Below are 21,815 nucleotides of genomic sequence, written 5' to 3' on the forward strand. Positions count from 1 at the left end.
AATACTTTCACAACCATTTATTTTGGCCAAAGTTGGAATGTGTATCTTGTCTTAATAAGACACAGGAAACAGAATTCTAAGGACTCTGAAGAAACATTTAGCCAAGCTAGTCCATTTATTGAGCCTCTATCAACTAGGTTTTGAATAACAAGGGAAAAGAAGAAAACATGGAGCAACATACAAAATAAATACTGAAAACAAGTTCCCTTCACGTGGATAAAGTTCTCTGGGGACAAACGTTAGAAGAGATAAAATGCATTCTAGCTGGAAGAACGTGCCTCAGGTATCTTAGAAAAAAATTTCTTAGAGAAGCAAATTCTTTTAAACAAAACTATTTTCATACAGCACTACATTTAGAAACTGAACCATATGCTGCTGAAGGAAAAAGCCATCAGGGAGAAAAGGTTCATATTTACATACAGGATGAACAGTACAAAGCATTAGCTGGACTTATACTTTACATTTAGAGTTTATACCACTAGTGTGAGTGAGCTACGGACAAGGAGAGCTCTGAGTTTGTCACAAGGTCACACTACTGCAGGCTCTAGGTGGACACCACTGCAGACACCTTATTCTACCAGTCAGGATGGGAGCTGTCTGACAGCACTGGCTTGGACAGAAAACCATCTCAAGTAGTGCCCATCTCCTCCAAGGCAAGTATTTATACACACGGAGACAGCTTTGCTCTTAGCCTCTCCATGCTTGCTGGAAGCAGAGACACCATCTCCTTACTGAGTTCTAGTTCGGTTTCAACGGCAGGGACAGCATCAGGGTACTTCTCACAATACTCTACCAGGAATGTGTAATACTCCAATGATGTCTGCATATTTTCCAGTTGCTTTTTGCTATCTGAAGTAATAAGCTTACCATACAGTCGTGCAATATGAAATTTAGCCACCATTGCAGGGCGAAGAACATCTTCCTCGAGCTTTTCAGGAAACACCTTATCAGGGTTCCTCAAAGAATCCAAGAAGAGTTCATAATATTTGATTGCGAATTGAGCCAGAGAATTAATCTTTTTAACTGTGTGGGAGTCTAGTTTCTCTAACCTGTTACCAATAGCTACCTTTAAATCCATCATCTCATAGTAGGTGTCAGCCAGCTCGCACTGGAGCTGCCTGCAGATGAGCAGGTAGTACTGGGGGTTCAGGTCTGCATAGATGGGCTCCAGCATGTCTATCCTACGCTTGTGCATCTTGCAGCGCCTCTCATAGTCTTCTTCAAAGAAAGCCAGGACCTTAAACAAAGCACTGTGATCCTGAACAATTTCAATATGGTCAGTAACATAACCATCCACCTGAAAGAACTCTTTTGCTTCCTGAACATAGTTCTGACCAACTAGGAAGATTTCCCTGGCTTCCTGAAAATCTAAAGGATATACACTGCTCACTTTCTCTTCCATGGCTAAGACAGAGTCACATATATCACTTGTGCCAAAAAGGACAGCTTTCTTCCTGCCCTTCTCTTTTTCATCCTCTTCTTTTTTCCTTTGGGCTTTGAGTTCCAACTGCCTGTCTGGATCCAGCTCTCCTATGTTATCCTGAAATGAGAAAGCATACTAATTAAAAATGCATGTGGCTCACAAAGAGAGATTGACACTGAATCGTTTTATTTATGAGTTACCTTTGAAATATAAACTAGTGAGCAACAAGACAGAAGAGAAATTATTACTGGCATATTAGTACTCACCAAAAAGATCATGTAAATTAAAGTATATGTTCTGTAAAAACATAAGACTTGGATGATTCAGTCTCCCTACCCTGTGTGACAAAATAGCCAAAGCAACAAACATTAAGCCCAAAGGCAGGTCAGCAAATGCTGGTTTAAACATCTGAAGGAATGCCTGAATGAATGAAAGGAACACCTGAATGAATGAAATGCTTGAATGAATACGAACACAAAACTGGTGCATATCGAGATGATGTTCTCTCTAACAGTTAAATAAGAAGCAATCTGTCAAATCAAGCTGCAAGAAAGTTCAGCAGGGATAAGGGAAACTTGTGAAGCTGCTGTACAAGCACTGCACGAGCTGATCTATCCATGCTTATCCCTGAGTGCTGCACTGTGGAACCCTTGATACACTGCAAGCATCTGTTGTGTCATTCACTGGGCAACTGATCATTTCTTGTTACCCACTGAGAACTGATTCCTGCTGCAAACATCAAAGCAAGCTTAGTTTGCTGTTAGACAGTGACAGCTACAGAAGAGTTCTGCTGTTACCTCCAGTAATTTCCGAGCGCTTTGCAGGAGATTCAGGCAATACTTAATCCAGCATCTTGCAATTTCAGCTTTCCTCTCTGGCAGGTCGTGCTGGTCCTGCTCTGTTTCGTCTACTGAATGAACGTAAACACACAAAAACTTTAAAAGAACTCCCTCAAATGTTTCAGGCAAAGAATATGATACTTGTACTTAATTAATTTTTCCTCACAGTTAGACAGAAATGTGTTGTCCCTGTCGGTTTATATAATAATTCTGTAAACTGTCATTTCTGGTAGAAACCCCTACAGATTACCATGGATTTGTCATTTAAGTATTCTTAAATAGATCATAATGCATGTTCAGAAAGACCTTTCATCTGGAAGGTGTTATACTGGAAATGTTTTCGTGTCTCTCTGTAATAAGAGAAAGAAATGAGGGTAATTAATTTTCTGAGATTCAGCTGCCTGCCCAGTAACTGCTTCTGAGGAGAAGGGCATTTGTACTGCAATGGGCCCCAGACTTGCTATCAAAAAAGGGAACAAAGTAGGGGAAACTGCCTTTAGTTAATCTACCTGCTACAAACATGAGACTTATTAGCTCTACAACTTCTGTGTTTTTCTCCCCACAGTCTCCCCACTACCATAAGTAGCAGCACTTCTGATGTCTCAAGATAAAATTTTCAAAACCCAAACAGATTTCAAAGGAAGCTGCAGAAGGCAGTGAGTTAGTTGAACAGTGAGGGGACATTACTACAGGAGAGCAGCAATCCTGTTCACCAAAAAAACAAAGCCAGTTCAGACTCAGATCCACTGCGTTCATTATCTTTCATCAGGGCCAATCAAGCTGTTCCTAAAGAATTAAGAATTGCTGCTTATGTAAGAAAAGGCACATTTACTAATTATCTGTGTTATTTTATATTCCAATTACCATCATAAAATGAATGTGCTTGAGAGTGGCCAATGCTGACTGTGCATTGATCTTGCTAATTAGAACTTCCCACAAATCCACAGCCCAGCGCTCTGTACCACAGAAAGGAAGGGGAGGGGAGGTAGGATAAACATTTACTCCACCAAAACAAATGGGAAAATCACTACTCGCATTCGGTGTAGGAGGAAGGCAAGATAAAACTCAGTTGATTTGTACTTGCTACTCTCCACAAGTTACAGCTCTGTGGACTGGAAGCTTCCAGTTGCCCGAGAGGGACATAAAAGGCTGTGCTGTAGATAAGCAAAGACTAAGCCTAAAACAGAGCACTGACACTATCGTGTAACCACAAGTCTCTAAAACTGGGGTCAGTTCTCTAAAAGTTTCCTTTTACTGATCTTCACACTGAACTGCCAAGTTGTTCCTTTGTCCCAAACAACAAAGAGGAGAGCTACAACTCCAAAAAGAGCCACTGATGAGGCTGCAGCATCCAGCAACAAAAGGCAATTTAAGTGCCTTCTGGATCTGCGGTTTTAAGAGCTGCAGTTTTCCTCCCTATTTTAAAACTATTCCCAGGAAGCATCTGGTTAGGTTCATTGAATCTCTGCCCTCTGATCGCTGAGCTAAACTGCATTTTCAGCACACGTACAAGGTCAAATGGACAAACAGAGCCACTGCCACTGCTGAAGTGGGTATTGGTTTAAATTTCACTTTTTTTCTGGTACTTTCTGAAACACCAGCAACAAGCACTTGAGGTTTTCTCACTGGGTCTACTCATAGCCAACCTGGAGCTGTACTACCAGCACTAGCAGCTTTTCAAAAGCATTCTACGTTATTGCTAATAAAAAAGACTTTAGAAAATTAACACCAGAATAAGTTTTGTGCATGCTGTTAAATTTCATTATGTATCAATGATGCTTAAATCACAACAATTTTACTCCAGACTTCTCCATGAACTTACCGTCCTCAGCAGACGGCACCTGTCCCGCTTGGCTGAAGATGACACTGGCTGCTGCCAGGCAGTGCCGGGCCTCCATAAAGCATTCCTGGGAGAAACAGAACCAGCAGCACTGAGCACCCCAGGCACTGCTCTCAGCCTGGCCAACCCCCTCAGACCGTGAACATACATGACATGACAGAGCTGAGAGGCTCTGGAGCACATTCCCCCAGGCACTGGAACAGAACACAGAGTTTCTCCCCAGCTACTACTGAATGCAGTATTTTCTAAGCAGCTGTTCTCTCTGTCCCACAGCCACAGTTAGCATTAGCTGTGTACACTGGGAGCATTGTCTCTGCTCTGATCTCCCCACCATCGCTTCCCTGCGGTGAAGGAAGTGATGTCTTGTGGCAAACACCATCACGGGGTGTCAGTGGGAACAGCCAGATACACAAGTCAACACCCTGAGTCAGATCTGGATTCCTTTACCCATATTTGGCAGTGCACTGGTTAAGGATTGGTGCTATCAGTGCATCAAAAACACATGGAAATTACTAGTTACTATTGCAATTACCATTAACTGGTTCAGGTATGGCAGAAAACTTTTTAAGCATCAGAAAAGAGCTCTGAACAGCCCCGAATGTAGAAATTTCTAAATAAATCTGAAGCATTTCTTAACGGTGGATCATGTGGAGTCGAGATGTGTGAAGGCAAAGAGCTGCCAACTTGCATATTCACTTTAATGTTCACATAGGCTCAGACGAGTCCAAAGCACATGCTAAGGTACAAAGGACAGTAACTTAGGGGAAACATATAGTGTGCCATACCTTGGCCCTCAGATGGCTTTGGTTTTACATTCTTCTCTTTGCAAGAGAAGAATGTAAAAAAGAGTTTTAAATTAAATTATGTGATAAGCTTCGAGTTTTACTTACGAACGTCCCATCACACCATTGCTAACACTTCATTAACAACAGAGCTTCTCTCACACCTACAGCCCTGCTCATTGTCCCCACTGCCATCACACCACCACAGGAAAGCCTCCATGTCCCCCTCAAAAAAACTGAGAGATGCTTCATGTCAGAAGACAACTTGTGGTTTTACAGGTGCACATGTTAAATTCAGCACGGAGCCCTGTCTCAAACCCCTGTTTAAAACAACTGTCCTACTCGACAGTTACACTGGTGATACAATTACAGCAGATAAACACCGGATGCCTGACCTTGGACAGATAGTACTGTGACAAAGTAGCGGCATTGCGAGCCCATTCCACTGGGTAGTAGCCACAGTACTCCAGCTGGCGTTTCAGAGTGGTGTGGCAATACTGAGCAGCCTTCTCAATCATGTCCAGGTGCTGGTAGACTTGTGCCAGGTAATACAGAGTATGTGTGTAGGCCTTTTCAAATCTGGGAAAAACAACAGTCTCTTTAGATTGCTTTTTCCCCCCACCCTCCCTAAATACACCCTTATAATTAAAAAAAAAAAAAAACAACCAACAAACAAAAAAGTAATAATAATGTAGCTGTGCTGCTCCACACCCACCTTTTGGATCTTTCTTGGTCTGTAAGTTTTTCTTCTTCTGCCATGAAATGTTCACTGGGATCCAGGGGAGGATTTCCATCCTGCAAGGGTACATGACACATCCAGCAAATCACACTGATTACTCCGCAGCACAGTGCTCCCTCTCCTGGCTGCACATCATTTACCATTTTGCAATCCCACATTCCAATCCCAGCTTCAGTTAATGCACTTACACCTCAGTGCCATGTCTGCAGAGCAATTTTACAAAGCTCAGGAGATTCAGAGGATGAAGATATAGAGTTCCACAGAGAATGATAAGGTTTTCAGCTTGTAAAAGTCTTCTGCTTACATCCCTGAACACAGTGCATGCTGCCTGCACCAGAAATACTCAGCCTGGATTCCACAGGACAGTAAGTGGGCATCTTTATTTTGTACAATAACAGAACGGGGTTTGAGGCATCAGTGTAACACCAGGCACGTCTTCAAGTGTGAAAAATTCGTTTTCACAGCTGCCCTCATCAGTCGCAAGAAAACATCCTGCAGGAAGTCCTGCAGAGAACACGCCGTGCAGAGCACTCAGCAGAGCTGCTGGAAACACCACCCGCTGGGAAGGGACTCCAGCACACACACACTACTCACAAACACCAGTGGGACTGCAGGCAGTGTCTCAGTGGGCTTCTCCAGCCCCTTACTGACCTCACCTACTTCTCAGCCCAAGAGAAAGTAAGGCAACAAATCAAAAGCAGTTTAGAGGAATACTTTTCGTAAGATAATACAGTCTCAGGCAGGAACTGTAGCAAGGGCTGAGAATGCACTCTACAGGGAAGAAAAGATATTCTTATGTTTGAGCTGCTTCTCATCAAAAATCCCTGAATGGATCTGTTTGTTTGCTTTTAATAGAAGTGGTCTATTCATCTTAAGAAATGAAAAAATGTGTCTGAAACAGACAGGGACAAATTAAAGTGTGTTTAACCTACCTGAGGCGTGCAGATTTTTGCATATGATCTTTTTATCTTCAGGTTTTTCTGTTTATACATAATTATTTTTTAAGATGTGAGTTTATAACCGTCCATCTCGTTTTCCTTAGATACAAAGGCTCCCAAACCTTCTAACCAGATCTGGAGAATATTCTGGCAAGACTAGAGCTATTCCTGCCCACAAAGCAACTGAAATGACACGGTAAGCAACACCCTTGCCTCCTTTCTGCACATACAGATTTATCCTCTGGTGTCAAGCATTATTTATCCTTTCTTTATCCTCAGGAAGTAAATTCTCCTCTCTAGGTGGACTTCACTAGCCCAAGCTCCTTGCCTTGGTTTTGCTCAAGTCAGGGGAAATCACCCTACTCAATTTGTAAGCTCAGGAAAATGTCTCAGTCATCAAGAGTTTACCAAAGACCTCCTGATAGGAAGGGTTCCTGACAGCCTAAAAATGGGGACTGTTATGAAAAGTATATTCACGTTTTTATAATTCATAAAAGACAAATGTTGACATGGATGTATAAATCCTAAAGATCCACCACCACTGCAAGGAACTCAAGTCCTCTTTATAAACCATAAAGCAGTTAGACAAGCTCCCCCATGCCCCGTGGTTAGGATTTGTTGTGAGAGTTATTAATTCTTTGCAGATCATCTCAGGTACAGTCAGTATTGTCAGAGAAACATGACACAAGTCTGAGAAAGTCACCACAGAAACATTATTTTGCTGTAGTTTCTTTTAAAAGAAAGTCTTTTGGCATAGCTACACAGTGCCTTGAACTGTAAGTAGTAAATAAAAAAATGTTGGGGAAACACTGTGGAAGTGATCCAGAGTGGGTTTATTGACAGTCATGTATGTATGGCAGCAAAGCCCCAGAAGGAACATTCAGTAGCCACTACTAAGAAAAATGAACAGTTTCAGAAAAGTCCAAAGTGAAAATGACCAATGTTTGGCAGCACTGTTTAACCCAATGTTTAACACAATGTTTAACCCACTACCTGGTAGTACCAGTCCAATTTCATAATCACTACAAGTGCCAGAAACTTTTAGAGAAGATCTGACAGCTGATGATATTTACACCCGGGGCTGGGTATAAATATCAAAGTTGATCATCAGGAATTAATTAGAGAGAGGGTCTGCAGAGAGATGTAGTGCCTCTACTGAACCAAAGGGCAGATAATGAACTGAGAAACTTTTCACCACAAGTGGGGTTTTTCATCTGGATCCATTTCCTACCACTGTAGGCCAGCACGGCTGCAAAGGTGGAAACGGAGCATTCCAAAGATCTCCATGGGAATCATCTGTGCTATAAACCAACTTCCTGTAAAACCTGGACTGCAATTTCATGCAACTAAGGTCTGTCCAACCTGTAGAGCTGTGCTGAGACACAGCTACTGCTCCTTCAAGGCCACAAATGTTTTTACCTCACTCAAGAGCTGTCCCTGAGGCAAGCCAGTGTAGAAACAGCTTTGCAAAGAGCTTAAAAATAGCACAAGGGAGTCTTTGTCAGATACACAGCAGAATCCACAGCTCAAAAGGTTGTTTAATATGCATGAGAGGGTTAGCTGTTTGTAAGATTGTCCTCTTGGATGTGGAACTAAGCTACTTGTCTCTACAAAACACTTCACAGTCAGAGCCAACCATGCAAATATTACAGTTTTGCTTCCTCTTCCCACTGAAAGCAGTGGATTGACATTGTACGTAATTTCCAAGATCAGATTTAATAATAGTCCTCTTTAAAATCCAGATTCTACCTGGCTTCAACTTTGGATTACTAAAGGGCTTCCAAAAGCAAAATAATGTTCCACTTTGAAATCGGTAACTAAAGCCTTGGTTTGCCTCGTCTTATACAGCAGGACAACTCCTGTCACTTGCCAAAGGTGCCACAGCAGCCAGGATAAAGGGCAGAAACTCAAGTTCCATTGTATGGTTATTTCAAAGATTACCTGAACTGCAAAGTAAGGCCTGCCACAGTGCTAACACAGTACCTCTTTCATGTATTGGTTATACAGGGCTTCTGCAGATTCCAAGTAAGTTTGTGCAGTTTCAATTTCATCCCTTCGAGACCACAGGATACCCAGGTTGTTCTAAAGTAAAAAGAAAAAAAAAAAAAACCAACCATCAGTTATTTTCTCACTGCGTTCCATTTACATTACACAGATTCTCCAAACAATTCAGCCTTCATCCTTACATATGTGTGTGTTCTCATACAGTGCATTTCAAAAAGCAAAAATTGTCCCCATCCATTTCACTGTGGAATGCTCAAAAAAAAGGGTTCTCACACAGCAAACTTCACACACAAAATTCACCTCTCAGATTGTAACTTCCTGTGTTTATTCTGCTGGGTAAGGACTGGTGTGTCCAAATAACAAGCTTTTTCCAAGTAAGTTCTGCATCCAATTCATGCAGCTTTTACATCACATACATATGTCATAAAAAAGAGACAAAACATTAGGAAGTTCTTACCATGGCTCCATCGAACAAGTTAACAGGAAAAAGATATGTTAGGAATGAATGCTTGTAAATTTTCAACAACGGAAAGAGATGAAAAGTGCCTTTAAGATGCAAAAGTTATTGGCTACTGCCTTCAAATTAAAGTTAAAGCAACGTACATAGCAAGTCATTGCATCTGTGAATCCACCTTTTATAAATTCTACCTCTAATTTTGTTAATAAGATGGTGTTAATAACAATCTATGTCTGATGTGCTAATTTAGGTCCTAGGCAGTGCTGTTACAAAATCCAAGAGGGCTAAAAAAAAAAAAAAAAAAACAAAAAACCTAAACCTTCAAAATAGTTAGAATGTGTAGCTGTATGCCAGTCTAGTGCCCCTTTCAGTTCCATTCATTTCGTTATTTTTATAAGAAAGCACATCACATGTTGTTCACGAACTGAAATACTTTGCCTTAGGCCAAGCAGCGGAACAGACCAAATTCCCTCAGACAGAAACTGTGATACACAATCTTAAGAAGCAGCTCAGAAAATCAGAAGCAGGAAACAGGAACGTTCCTTCTTTCAAAATAGCAGTCAGTGCTGCAGCAACACGCTCCAGATTCCCAGGATGTGGAGAAGTACGGCCACTGATGGCAACTTTGCACAACAAACTTCATCCTGCTGCTCCCTAAAGGCCCCAAAACAGTAAAGTCCACGCAAACTTTTGCCTAATAGAGACAGGAGCTGCTTTCCAACACACCATTCAGAAGCACAGCGGAATCCCTGGCCCTCAGCCACAAGAGCCACCAGGAACATGCGGGAAGATATTATCTAGTTTTGGCCGCAGCAACCTCTACCTTACAACGGGTAACAGATTCACAGTGGTGCACTGAGGGACGAGCAGTTTAACCTCACAATTCCAGACAACTCCGCTAATTTACCCAGCCTAAGACAAGTCATGTTTGACTGGCACCTTTTCCACATCAGCACACAATTCCTTGACAGTATCGCAACGTTTGATAAGGGAGCACTGCTGAACCTTTTCTAACTGGAGCAACCATTTTTGACAGAGACATCTAAATAACTGCTCTATTTAATTTACAGTCTAGGGACAGATACCTGACTATACACCAGCTGCTGTGACACAGCGGGTCAGCAAAGGCCCTTTTGTGAATCTTCACGTGGCAAGAATTAAGTTTGATAAGAGTATTATTTTCTTCAGAACAAAGTCATGAATACTATTACTTCGAGCCTCAACAAAAATGTATTTACTCATCCGGGACAAAATCTAATAGTTTAAAAGAGAACAGGTGAGGGCAAAAAGCAATTTATCATTTCAGGGGAGCATATCAATAAAAGCATCTCCCAACTCTACTCTGACGACAGATGAGTTAAGGAATCCTATGTAAGTTCTGGCTATACTGAGGTCTTCTACTAATTTATTCCTGCCCAGCTCTGACCAGTTCTGTCTCAGTCTGTCCCGAGGAACACGCTGCTTTGTCAACACCCAATTTCCATTGCGAGAACACGCTTTAAATGCCCTGCACGCCCAGAGGCATCAGCAGGAGGCTTAAAACAGAACCCCCCTGCACAGCCAGCCCCTGGGAATGATTTCTTCCGGCAGGAACTGACGGCCGGGGCCGCGGTGATGATGGTTACGCAGGCAGTGCCAGCCAGGACACGGCGGTGCCCCCCCACTCCCCGCGGCCTCCCCCGCCCACCTGGGCCTGGATGTAGAGGGACACGCAGTCCGGGGACAGGCGGTGCGGCTCCAGGAGCTGCGTGCAGCGCTGCAGGTGCTCCTCGCCGGCCGACAGCTCCTCGGTGTCGGTGTGGTTGACGCCCAGCTCGTACTCCAGCACGGCCCGCCGCACGGCCAGCACCTGCGCCTCGCCGCCCTCCTCGGCGGCGCTCAGCAGCTGCTTCACCTCCTGCAGCAGCGCCCGGGCGCTGTACTTGGAGCGGTACGGCTCCGTCTCGGGGTCCTTCAGCGACTCCACGGCCGACAGCGTGCGGGCGGCGCGGAACTTCTCGCACACCGCGGGCCACCCGCCGCCCGCCGCCATCTTCCCGCGCCGCCGCCCCGCCCTGCCCCGCCCCGCGCGTCAGCACCGCTCCCGCCCCGACCCCGCCCCGGTCCCGCCTCGCCGTCATCCAGCGCCCCCTCAGCGGGGCCGACCCGATCTAGTCCTCGCCTCCCGCCGTCATCCCTCCTCAATGGAACCGTCCTGATCTCGTCCCCCCGCCACCACCGTCATCCAGGGCCCTCTCAGCGGGGCCGTCCCGATCCCACCCCACTGCCATCCGGAGGCCTCATCTCTCCACCCCTTCGGGGTTCCCCCGCCCAGTCTCTGCGACAGGCGGGTACGGTGAAGGAGCTGGCAAACGGAGCCATGGGATGCTCTGCAGGAAGGGTGCCGAGGGGTTGATGTCAAGATTTTTCTGAAAAAAAATTTTAGAACCAGATTTCTTAACGCAAGGGCTGCTGAACGGGCGAGGCTGGGTGGCTGTCCATGCTTGGATGAGTGCTGTTCCACACAGTGCCAAGTTTCCAGGCACACTCACCGCCCTAGGACAGGGACACCCTTACAGATGGCAGCTGCTTTGCTGGGCAGGAAGAAAAATCTCCCAGCTATCTCAGCGAACATGGTTTTTAGTCATCCTCAAAGACAGGTTGCTTTATCAAGGAATAAAGACAAAGAGGAGCATCTAAGAGGCTTTTACTGTTTGATAAAATTCCGCTCAGTCCCATGTCTGTACTGGAGGTTAATCGAGTGTTCTGTTAAAGTCCTCGGTTTCCACTCTTGAACCAGCTGTTCCTCTTGAAGTTGCCTTGCCTCCCGTTTCCAAACCTTGAGAACTCTCGTCCCGCCTCCTGGGGATACTCTTCCAGTTCAGGCAACTCCTTTGCCACCGACAGCTGCCAGCGCCTGGTGTCCTTCCACTGTTCCTGAAACAAGACCAATGTAACGAGACTTTATGTGCCTGCAGGAGTGTCCAAGGTACTTGTATCACTAAAAACAACACTGAACGCACAGGCATTTCCAAACAAATCCCACCCCTGCCAAAATAGCTCATCAGATTCCCCCCGGCAAACACACACACTCTTGGGACAAAGGATAAACCCTCACAAGGGACAAGACAGAGTAAAGTCAACAGAAAACTGGTGGACTCTCAAATTCACTGGAGGTCAAAACCCAGAGCAGACAAAAACCACAGGATTTTGTTTGATAAAATCAGGTAAATATGAAAACAGAAATGAGAAAGAACTGTGGCAGAGTATTTTCTAATGACTGTGCTGTGCTCTTTCTAATCACCCTGTTGTCTATGCAACGTCCTTATTAAAACACAAACCTAAACCTCCCAAACCACCCTATATTCAACCCTCTATATGGCAGTGGCCAAATTTCAAATTACAGAGTTTTAAAGCCGACTGGCTACACAAACATACCTGTATGTTACTCAGTTCATCAACAGGGATATCAAAGCACACCCCCTGTAAGAGAACAAACAAAAAAGAGCCATGTGTTTTCCAAAGATACATCCAAGGACAGAGACACAAAACTCCAGAAAGGCAGCACCTGCAACCACTCATAAATCTAGAAACCAGGGGTGGCAGAAAGCATGGTCTTTTGGGGGACGCTTTTCATAAACTGAAGAAAAAGAGAATTAAAACATAAAAGCTCAAAACAAAATGCAGATTCAAATACTCTGTGCTGACAGCAGCATTGCCTGCTGTCAGTTTGTCTGTTTAAAAGTACCACAGGGCTCACGTGGCACCACAAGGCACCAAATTTTTATGTCAGTATTTTGGAACTCCTGCCTCCATCAATGCACCAGCTGGCCATATGTGCACACACACACACCCCTCCACACCCCTCCTTCCCAAGGCTGGGTCATCTCACCATCTTCCCCTTGAGGAAACGCATTGCAGATACTTTGTTATCCACCTCCTCCCCAAGCTGTTCTTTGAGCCCCCTCCAGGCATAGCCCATGGTGTGCATCTCTATGGAACACTTCAACACCATGGTCACAAAGCCCTGCAGGACACAGAAAAACGTTTCACAAGATTAAACATGGTCAAACAGCCTGTAAACCACTAATGAACTACATCATAACTCGTTATGCAGTATTTTATCCTAAGCAATCAGCTTCCCAAAAGTGAAGCAACCAAAAGCCTCCTAAGAAGCTGAAGGCATCCATCTAACCTAGGATTGCCCACGGATATAAAGGCCAATAGCATTTCTGCATTTTAGCCAGAAGAGACACATTTATTCAATAAATAAACTTACTGCCAGAAAACAGGTACCCCCCCCCCAAACTGATATGAGAACCACATTATGTCCAGAACTGTGTGACCACGTTCTCCCTAAACACATTAGAAAAAGGAAGGGCTGTACTTTTAGTTTAAGATGTCTTTGTGATCAGGTAATCACATGCTACACTTGAAATATTGCAAAAATGTAGAAAGAATCCTGATAATGGAAAACTACAGTAGCACAAACCAATTGTTTGCTTGTAAAATGCATTAGTTAAACTCTCTTAGAGCATCAGTCTTCTGCCATGTCACTCTCTGGAGAAATTCTTTTAAGACAAGGAAATTTACTGATTCAGAGATTCTCCCACTAAGACCTGATTTCAGTTAAGAACAAGCAAAAAAAAATTAGGAGCTTGGGAGTGCCAGTTCTTCAGAAACCCTACTGGAAATGCCAGGGAAGAAGGTGCCACACGTGGATTGGACACAATCAGTTCACACATCTGTTCCAGTTAATCCCGGGGCACCGTCACTCACGGCCGTGGAGTTGAGCAGGGAGCGCTGCTGGATGTAAGCTGCCCCTGAAATATGGGCCAGGGCTGCAGCCAGGGCAGCCACTGCCCCCTTCTCCTCTATGAGCTCTTCAGCAGATTTTCTGAAGTAGTCGACTGCAGAAGCAGGAATGGCCTCCAGCAACCTACATGGTGACAACAACAGTCGAAGAGATCAGAAAAGGCCACTGTGAAGTGCAGTCATGTTTAAGGCATTGCCTAAAATGGTTATTTCTGGGAAGGGCAAACAAAAAAAAAAAAAAGATGGGAACTAAGAACAGCTACTTCTGTAATGCTCTTTTGGACACCTCCCACCATTTCTCAGTCACAGTGCACCCAACACCATGCCCATCATCTGCTTTGCACTGGTCAAATCCTCACTAATTATTTTAATCTGCTTCAATGTAATTTTGACCAATGGGGCAGCAAATGTAAAAAGAAATGCATGGAATATAAAAAACACAACCCTTGGGAGCAAAATATTTAGACCTTTTTTAAGAACAGGTAAATAAACTTACTTTTTGGCATCATTACTTGAAGCTTTAATTACATCTGTAGCAGAGGGAACGCCCACACGCTTAAATGTAATCCCCTGAAATCAAGAAAACAAATTACAGTTAAAGGTATTTTTGGCACTCTATAACTCAATCTTACCTAAGTCACGTCACTGAGACCTCTGCTTAATGTCTAGAAGATCAACATCCTCTCTACTAAAGTTATTTCTAAAGCTAAAATAAAGCTTTTAAGTTTCTGGCTTTGTTTATCTGAAGCTACTTTCCTCCAGTGTACATGCAAACTGTAATTCAAGGCACGGTCTCCCTCATGAATTCCCAGCCTGCCTGCTGACATCCACAGAGGACTGTCAGCACGGCAAAACTCTTGAGACACAAGAACAGGCTGATACAAAGGCATTTACAATCACCAAATAGCAATATTTGAGGCCTACTAGCCTATGGGACATTAGTCCCACACCGGACTCACAAGCAGCCCACGGTTACAGTCTAAGAGTGGCAGGTAGAAGCTGAATGATTTCATTAAGCACAGGTTTGAGGCAGAACTCACCGCTTTGTGCTCAACTTGTTTCAGAAGATCTTCTTCTCTTCTCTGAAACAAACAAATGCAGATGCCGGTCCGGCCAGCGCGGCCTGTCCGCCCAGAACGGTGGATGTAGGAATCAACATCCTTCAGAAATTCAGATCAACAGGAGAAAAACTAATGTCATTTTAACTGCTGACATTCACATTAAATGTAAGCTAAGTTTTAAGTCAGAAGCCTAAGGAGCGATACATTACACATAAACCACCTAGGTTTGATTACACTGCCATGCCCAACTATCCTGCTCAGCTTTAACAGACACTATTGACATACAGTTTTATTTTTTCTACATAAAAAGCTCCACTAGAGTTTCAGAAGAAGAAAGACAGAAGGAGTATTTTAGAATTCTAGTGAAACTCAACTACACTCAGAAGGCATTCAGAAAGCTGAAACAATGTCGAAACCTATCTTACAACTTTCCAGAGTAAATAAAACCCAACACTTTTACTTTAATCGTAGCTCAAAATGCCAAAGGTTAACTAGGAAATTTCAGGTCTGGCATTTACAGAAAAATCCACTTCATTTGTGAATTGGAAGATACTTCTGGTGAAACAGAAAAAAACCTACCATTCTGGCACCACAAAAAACCCTCAACAATTTTAGTTTCCCCTAATGACTTACTTTTGGTGGTGAGCACTGTATAACGAGGTCAACCTCAGGAATATCCAAACCACGGGCAGCTACATTTGTTGCAATCAGAACTTCAAACACGCCGGTTCTGAAGCCTTTTAATGTAACTTCTCTCTGTTGCTGTGGAATGTCTCCATGCAAGGACTGGGCATCCTGTCAGGGTAACAAATCATTCACAAAGCCTTTAGAGGGGGAGTCTAGGCCGTAATATCTAAAGACATTTAATTACATGCCCTAAAACACTGTGCAGAGCAACAAAATATAATTACACAGCTGATACCAAAAGAATATAAAGCAGACCTGCTAAAGCAGAACTCACTAGCGTAAGAGAAAAACAAAGCGATTTGATTTACTGTGAAAGCAGCAGGGCCAACAGGCAAACATTGTTGGTGCAAGTTTTTTATGTGGATGGTATGTGACATTTATCTAATACTGGGTAAACCATGTATTCTTTCTCCATAAATCAGTATTTAGTATCTAATGGGATTGTCTCTGAAAAATACATTGCACTTTACCCCACACTTAAAAAAAGCAGGCATAGAAGACCTGCTCAATGCACCTGGGTTCTGAACAAACTATTGATGGACCTTCCAAGGGCTACAAGACATTCCATTCTACCATATTAGCTGGATTTTCCTAATGACTGTTCAAATGTCTAAATGCCATTGAGATGGGAATCCAGAAAGCCCACTGCTGTTGTATGGGATCTGTGACTACACTAGCTTCTGTTTATTACAACTGTCTCCAGCTCATTCAGCACAAGCTGCACATTTCCATCTGATTGTGTCCTGCGCGATTTTAAAGCCAAAGCAATAATTTCATAATTGCCGTCAAGAGGGTATTTTAACCACAAAGCTCTACCTTGAGAAACAGCTTTATAAGCCTTAAAACCACCCATGGAAACAACTTCATCCACACAGTTCAACCTCCTATTTATTCCAGAGCATCCAATCCCTGAACATCCGAACCTCTGCTCCCCGTTCAGCACCTGCTTGAGCGAGGCATTCATGGCCAGCTCATTTGCCTCCTTCTTGGTCTCACAGAAGACAATGGTCCGCCCACGGCTGCCACTGTAGACCTGGATGATGTCCCCAAGAACTCCTGCTCTCTGCGAGGAGCGACACTGGATTGCCAAGTGCTGTTCGGGAAGGAAACGGGACCACCGCCTGTGTTAAATCTAAGTCATGCACAGGACAGATCGAAGGAACAAAGAATTTTTTTAAGCTTGCAAACACTACTGCCCCCACATGAAAGCTTTGCTTAAAAAAATCTGCGTGTCCATCACGTGAGAAGTCATTCCATACCCCCATTTGCAAAGTCAATGCACAACCCATTCCATGGAGGCTCTCGGGACCTGCACTGCTCTGCAGCAGAATCACCCACCTCCACAGTTGTGGCTGTCCTTTGGGTCTTCTTTCCAATCAGGTCAATCTGTTCATACTCCTCTTTCATGTACTTCTTGGCTACATCATACACCCACCGCGGACAAGTCGCGGAAAACAGCAGTGTCTGAGGGTTGTTCTCAGAGCCTGCAAGGAAAGGCCATCCATTTCAGACACACCCCCTGACACTTGAGAACCGACAGAAAAGCAAGAGTTGCTCTCAAACAGACAGGTTTCTGTGTGCACTAAGTCAGAAACAAGAAAACTCAAAAGCAATGAAAATATTTTAAGTACCCTTTAAACAGCAAAGGCAAAGCCTTCAGCCATCTGTCACCTTGCCCTTTTCTGAGCACTGATACCAGCATCACACAAAGAATTCAAGCTGGGGGGGCAACAGCAGTTTTTTAAAGTGGAATAACTATGTTTTCTACATTGTCCCCTCTCCTGATCTCAGAACTTACCCTTTTTATAAGCAAATCCTAAGATTTCTTCCACTTGTTCAGCAAAGCCCATGTCTAACATGTGATCCACTTCATCCAAAACAACATGCTTCACGCTGGAAAGTTCCAGCTTGCTGTTCTGGACGTGGTCTTTGATCCGCCCAGGAGTTCCCACTAGAATATCAATGCCACTTCTAAGGAGATCGACTGGAAGACAGGAAAACAAGGACAGTGTCAGACTGGTAAGGGACAACATGGCAAAAAGTCAGCAGTACACAGCAACACTTTTTTGCTTCCTTTGAAAGCACTGCCACTTGAGTTCCTGACTGAGGTGAAAGTTTGAGGGGGGAAAATGCAGAGTTTTATTCATGGAATGCATTTGGAGAAAGCCAACTCCAACCCAGAAACAATTCCTTAGAGGTTACTCACGCTGTTCTTTATATGGAGTTCCTCCATAAAAACAAGCAATTGACAGTTTCCTTGTGAGATTCTTGAAGTCTTTGGCTACCTGAGTAGCCAGTTCCCTGGTTGGAACAAGAACCAGTACCTGCAGGGAGTGAAAAAGAGACAAAAATGCAGCTGTGCTTGGGAGAGGGTGTAGGATGAAAAAGGGGTTTACTTCACATCAAACAGCTTGTACACTCATTTTTATTCTACTCTTGCTGAAGAGGTGCCCACAGCTTCCCACCATCCCAACAACATTCCCTGCATCCTGGAGCCTGCCAAGAGAGCCTCAGAGGCAACAAGAGGAAACAAGGCAAAGCAAACTGAGATGTAGGACAGCAATACTTTTTTTTCTTAAGTTAAAGCCAGATAAGACACTTCAGTGACATTATCAAGGCCAATGAAGGTACAGCTCACCATTAAGAGGTAAGAACAGTAAATAAATCTGAACTAGTAAGATTTCAACAGATACACAGCATGATGCACTCTAGACATGTATCTGCTCTCTCCACCCACCTGCCTTCCTCAGATATCTACCCTTCCCCCCAACGTTTTAAGAAAGAACTGACAAAGTGAGGAATTTACCTCTTTAAATCCTTCAGAAAATAAGAATTCAACATTTACATTGCCTTTAAAGTTAATAAAACAGAAGGATGAAGCAGGTGACAAGTCTGCACACTATTAACAGTTCTTCAGTCTAATGCTACACTGCATTTGCACGGAATAGGACACCTGATCACTGGCACCTGGTTACCAATTCCATCTCTGTTATTGCATCTGGGGGGGAAAACCCCGAAAGCCTTCAGCTATCACTATGGAATTTACAGTGAGAAACAACGTCAGTGAACTGAGGCAAAAATCCCCAAAGCAACAGTAAAACTGCTTTCAAAGCTTGCAGCCTGCCATGCTCTCAGGTTCTGGTGGGAAGTTACTTTGGGTGCACGGCCTCTTCTGCCATCCTGGGGGACACTCTGCAGTTTCTCAATCAGCGGAAGAGCAAAGGAAAGGGTTTTCCCGGTTCCCGTTCGAGCTTGAGCAATGACGTCTTTGCCATCATATATGGGCTGGAAGGTCTTCACTTGCACAGGGAACAGGTATTTTACACCTCGAGCTGCAAGATAATTGAAAGAGGCTTCATTAAAAGCTGAACAAACAATCAGAAGCCCTCACAAACAGCCCAGATGTGTAGGGCACATCGTGTCAAATCCTGTACACAGCAGGAGATGCAACTTAGAAGAAAACCACGTATCTTTATATTTTATTCCTACTCCAGATCAAAAGGTATTCCACCCCCAAACGCAGTGCTGAGTATCCACAATGAAATACAGCCTTCTTTGGAATGTGTGGTGTAAGACAATAGGACAGAAAGGAAAAAAACCCAACATGTCTTGTCTGATACAGCCCAAGATTTTGTGGTAGCTCCCTTTTCAAGGAGGGGAGTAGCTATGATGAGTGTTTGTTCCAAAACATTCCAAAACTCCAGAGAGATTTTGCACAGTGGAAGTGAAACAATCCATCCAGGAGAAACTTTTGAGCAAGGAAAACTTAAAGGAACATGGAGAATTTTTGTCTGAGGAACAAGAATTGCAAAGCTTCCCAACACAGAGGACAAGAACCCTATAGCAATCACAAAATTAACTGAGAAGAGAGATGAAAGTATGAGAACAATCAGCAACAATCCGTTCACAGAAGGCAAATAGTCTTTGTACACAAAACTGCATTAAGCTTATTTAAGAAGCAATATTGTAGAGAGCAGACACAGAAACAGAAGTAAAGATGCACAATAAGTGGAATGATGCTGACAAGAAGAGAAACCCTAAATGTCTCTAAAATGTAGATTGAGGAATACTCACTCCATTGAATAAGAAACTCACCTTAGGGCACTTGAAAATGAACAAAACAGAAACTTTTTGCCTACTAAGAACAGTAGATTTTTCAGTCTACAGTGACTGTTCATATGCATATTTTTACCACACAATAAATTTAAGATGATTTAGAACAATCTACTCTTGGGCTTCTGCTTATGCAGGTAACAGTTCAGTTCTGAAAAAACATTTACAGAAATGTCTTTTGCCACGTTAACTAACCTGTGAGAAGGTTAATAGTGTTTTGGGAGAGAGGGAAATTAGAGAAGGCGCCTTCCTTTGCTTCTTCTGTCAGCTCCTAACAGGATTAAAAAAGAAAAAAAATCTCTTAACCCTCAGAGATCAGCACAAAACATTCCCAACATAGGTACTCAAGAAAAGCAATATACTGCCTTTACCACCACAATTTCACCATCTACCTCCTTTCTGTTTAAAGAAAACCCTTTAGATATATGTGTATAAATGGAAACTATTTGTTATATGTCTTAACTTAGAGTCCACTGGAACCATTACAAAACTGTTTTTCACAACAAAACATACTTGGTGTCACAATTCAGTGTGCAAATCAGGAACTTTTAGAAGACACCTTGTCAGTACAACATGCAAACAGCTTTGAACTTCAAAGACCAGTAAATACTTAAAATTCACTCTTTTGCTTCAAAGATTCATTGCTACACCCAATGTACATAAAGCACAAAATCTCTTGATTCTCGTTCCCACCTTAAACACAAAACTACCCACAGAAAGCCCTTCACAGCGCAAGGCAAGCTGCAGGTCCCCCCTGCACGCATCTGAGAGGCTACACATGAAATCTGAAGAGGGAGAACTCCAGAAACGGGAATTAACAAGGATAACCTTGCCTTCCCCTTACGGGACACGTCGCCAAATACTTCAGAGGTCCTACCAGCAAAGAAAGCGCCATCGCAGCACCAAGCACGTTTCTGAGCGCAGGACACAGAAGAAGCTCCGACACGAAGGGGAGGAGCAGGTGGGAACTGCTCGCTGATACCCAGCCTCCTGCACTGCAGGACACGCTGCTCCAAACGCTCGGCATCCACCGCGAGGGGGAAAGCACGTGGAGAGCCAGTTCCCACGTGCAGGGGCATGTGCTGCCGAGCCTCACCCAGCCCCGCAGCCCGGGCGGGAACACGCAGGATGCTGGGCAGGATGAAAGGCACTCCGGGCGTGTGGGACAGCGGAGAGAGCTGCCTAGGACAGCTGCCTCACGCTCCCGCAGCCCTCGCACCTCAAGTTTCAGCAGAGCGCCCAGTACATGCTATTAAGCCACTAACTACCAGCAGGACGTTAATTAACCAAGACCAGGGCTCTGCTGGCAGAGCATCCCTACCTCGGCGTCGCTGTCCTGCTCTCCATCGGCCCCGCTCTGGGCAGCCGGGGCTGTCCCGCTGTCGCTCGCAGCAGCAGAAGATTCCAGCGCGTGCTGGGCGACGTCGCTCTCTCCCACCAAACCGCTGCTCTTCTCCTTGATTTTCTTCGTCTTCTTGGGCACGGGCGGCTCGAGGTCGCCATCCCCCAGCCCGCTCTCCTCGGGCTGCGCCAGCTCGCCCTCGGCCTTACCGCGCCGCTTCGCCTTCCCCTCCGTGCCTTCCTCCTGCCGCGGGAAAGCCGCCGTCACCCGGAGGATTCCGCTCCCCGCGGTCCCGCCCGCCCCGAGCCGACACCGCGTCCCCCCCGAGCCCGCACAAAATGGCCGCCCCCGCGGCCGCACGTGGCGCTCCCACCTTGGCCTTCCTGCGGCGGCCGCGGCGCGGTGGCTCGGCGGCGGCGGGGGCCTGCGGCTCGGCGGGGCTGTGCTCGGGCTCGGCGGCGGGCATGGCTGGCGGCTGCTCCCCGGGCAGGTGCGCGGCGGCCGCGCCGCTCCCGCTGCCACTCTCGGCTCGGCGGCCCCAGGACGCGCGCCCCGCCCCGGCGCGCAGGAAGTGAGGAGGGCGGGCCGGGCCGCGGGGCAGCGCGGCCGCCAGCAGCACCAGCGGAGCCGCCCCGACACCGCACAGCCAGCGGGGCCGCCCAGCAACGCTGCCCGCCGGGGCCGCCGGGAGCCCCAAGCGCGCTGCCGGGAGCCCCAGCCGCGCCGCCCGGCCCAACACGGCCCCCATGCAGCCACCGCCCCGCCCCGAACCGCCCCTTCCGCCGCGCCGGCCCCT

General features: G+C 45.2%; 2 protein-coding genes and 1 long non-coding RNA gene across 4 annotated transcripts; 1 reads left to right on the forward strand and 2 right to left on the reverse strand.

Moving 5' to 3' along the window:
- Positions 1–11,071, reverse strand: KIF1BP (KIF1 binding protein). 2 transcript variants are annotated; one of them, XM_027900870.1, is made up of 7 exons: positions 10,710–11,071; positions 8,545–8,643; positions 5,600–5,679; positions 5,280–5,463; positions 4,085–4,169; positions 2,221–2,330; positions 1–1,540 (listed from the first exon to the last, which is right to left on the reverse strand). In XM_027900870.1, the coding sequence occupies exons 1-7, from the start codon at positions 11,052–11,054 to the stop codon at positions 662–664; spliced, it is 1,782 nt and encodes a 593-aa protein (XP_027756671.1). In that variant the 5' UTR covers positions 11,055–11,071; the 3' UTR covers positions 1–661. The 2 variants fall into 2 exon arrangements, with proteins under 2 accessions (XP_027756671.1, XP_027756670.1); XM_027900869.1 differs by having other exon boundaries at positions 2,221–2,333.
- Positions 5,320–10,225, forward strand: LOC114066299. The gene is made up of 3 exons (XR_003573158.1): positions 5,320–5,429; positions 6,666–6,757; positions 10,093–10,225. It is a non-coding gene; the product is annotated as an uncharacterized LOC114066299 (long non-coding RNA).
- Positions 11,072–11,691: 620 nt separating the features above from the next.
- Positions 11,692–21,767, reverse strand: LOC114066301 (nucleolar RNA helicase 2-like). The gene is made up of 15 exons (XM_027900873.1): positions 21,393–21,767; positions 20,999–21,262; positions 19,873–19,948; positions 18,718–18,896; positions 17,771–17,888; positions 17,363–17,548; positions 16,903–17,048; positions 16,508–16,657; positions 15,511–15,672; positions 14,857–14,976; positions 14,313–14,386; positions 13,781–13,940; positions 12,894–13,028; positions 12,440–12,484; positions 11,692–11,938 (listed from the first exon to the last, which is right to left on the reverse strand). Exons 1-15 carry the CDS (start codon positions 21,765–21,767, stop codon positions 11,771–11,773), a joined length of 2,358 nt encoding a protein of 785 aa, XP_027756674.1. The 3' UTR covers positions 11,692–11,770.
- Between the last annotated feature and the right edge of the window lie 48 nt (positions 21,768–21,815).

Source organism: Empidonax traillii, unplaced genomic scaffold (genome assembly GCF_003031625.1).
Source record: "Empidonax traillii isolate 1590-97213 ecotype Southwest subspecies unplaced genomic scaffold, ASM303162v1 scaffold754:size369281, whole genome shotgun sequence".
NCBI classification, from domain to species: Eukaryota; Metazoa; Chordata; class Aves; order Passeriformes; family Tyrannidae; genus Empidonax; species Empidonax traillii.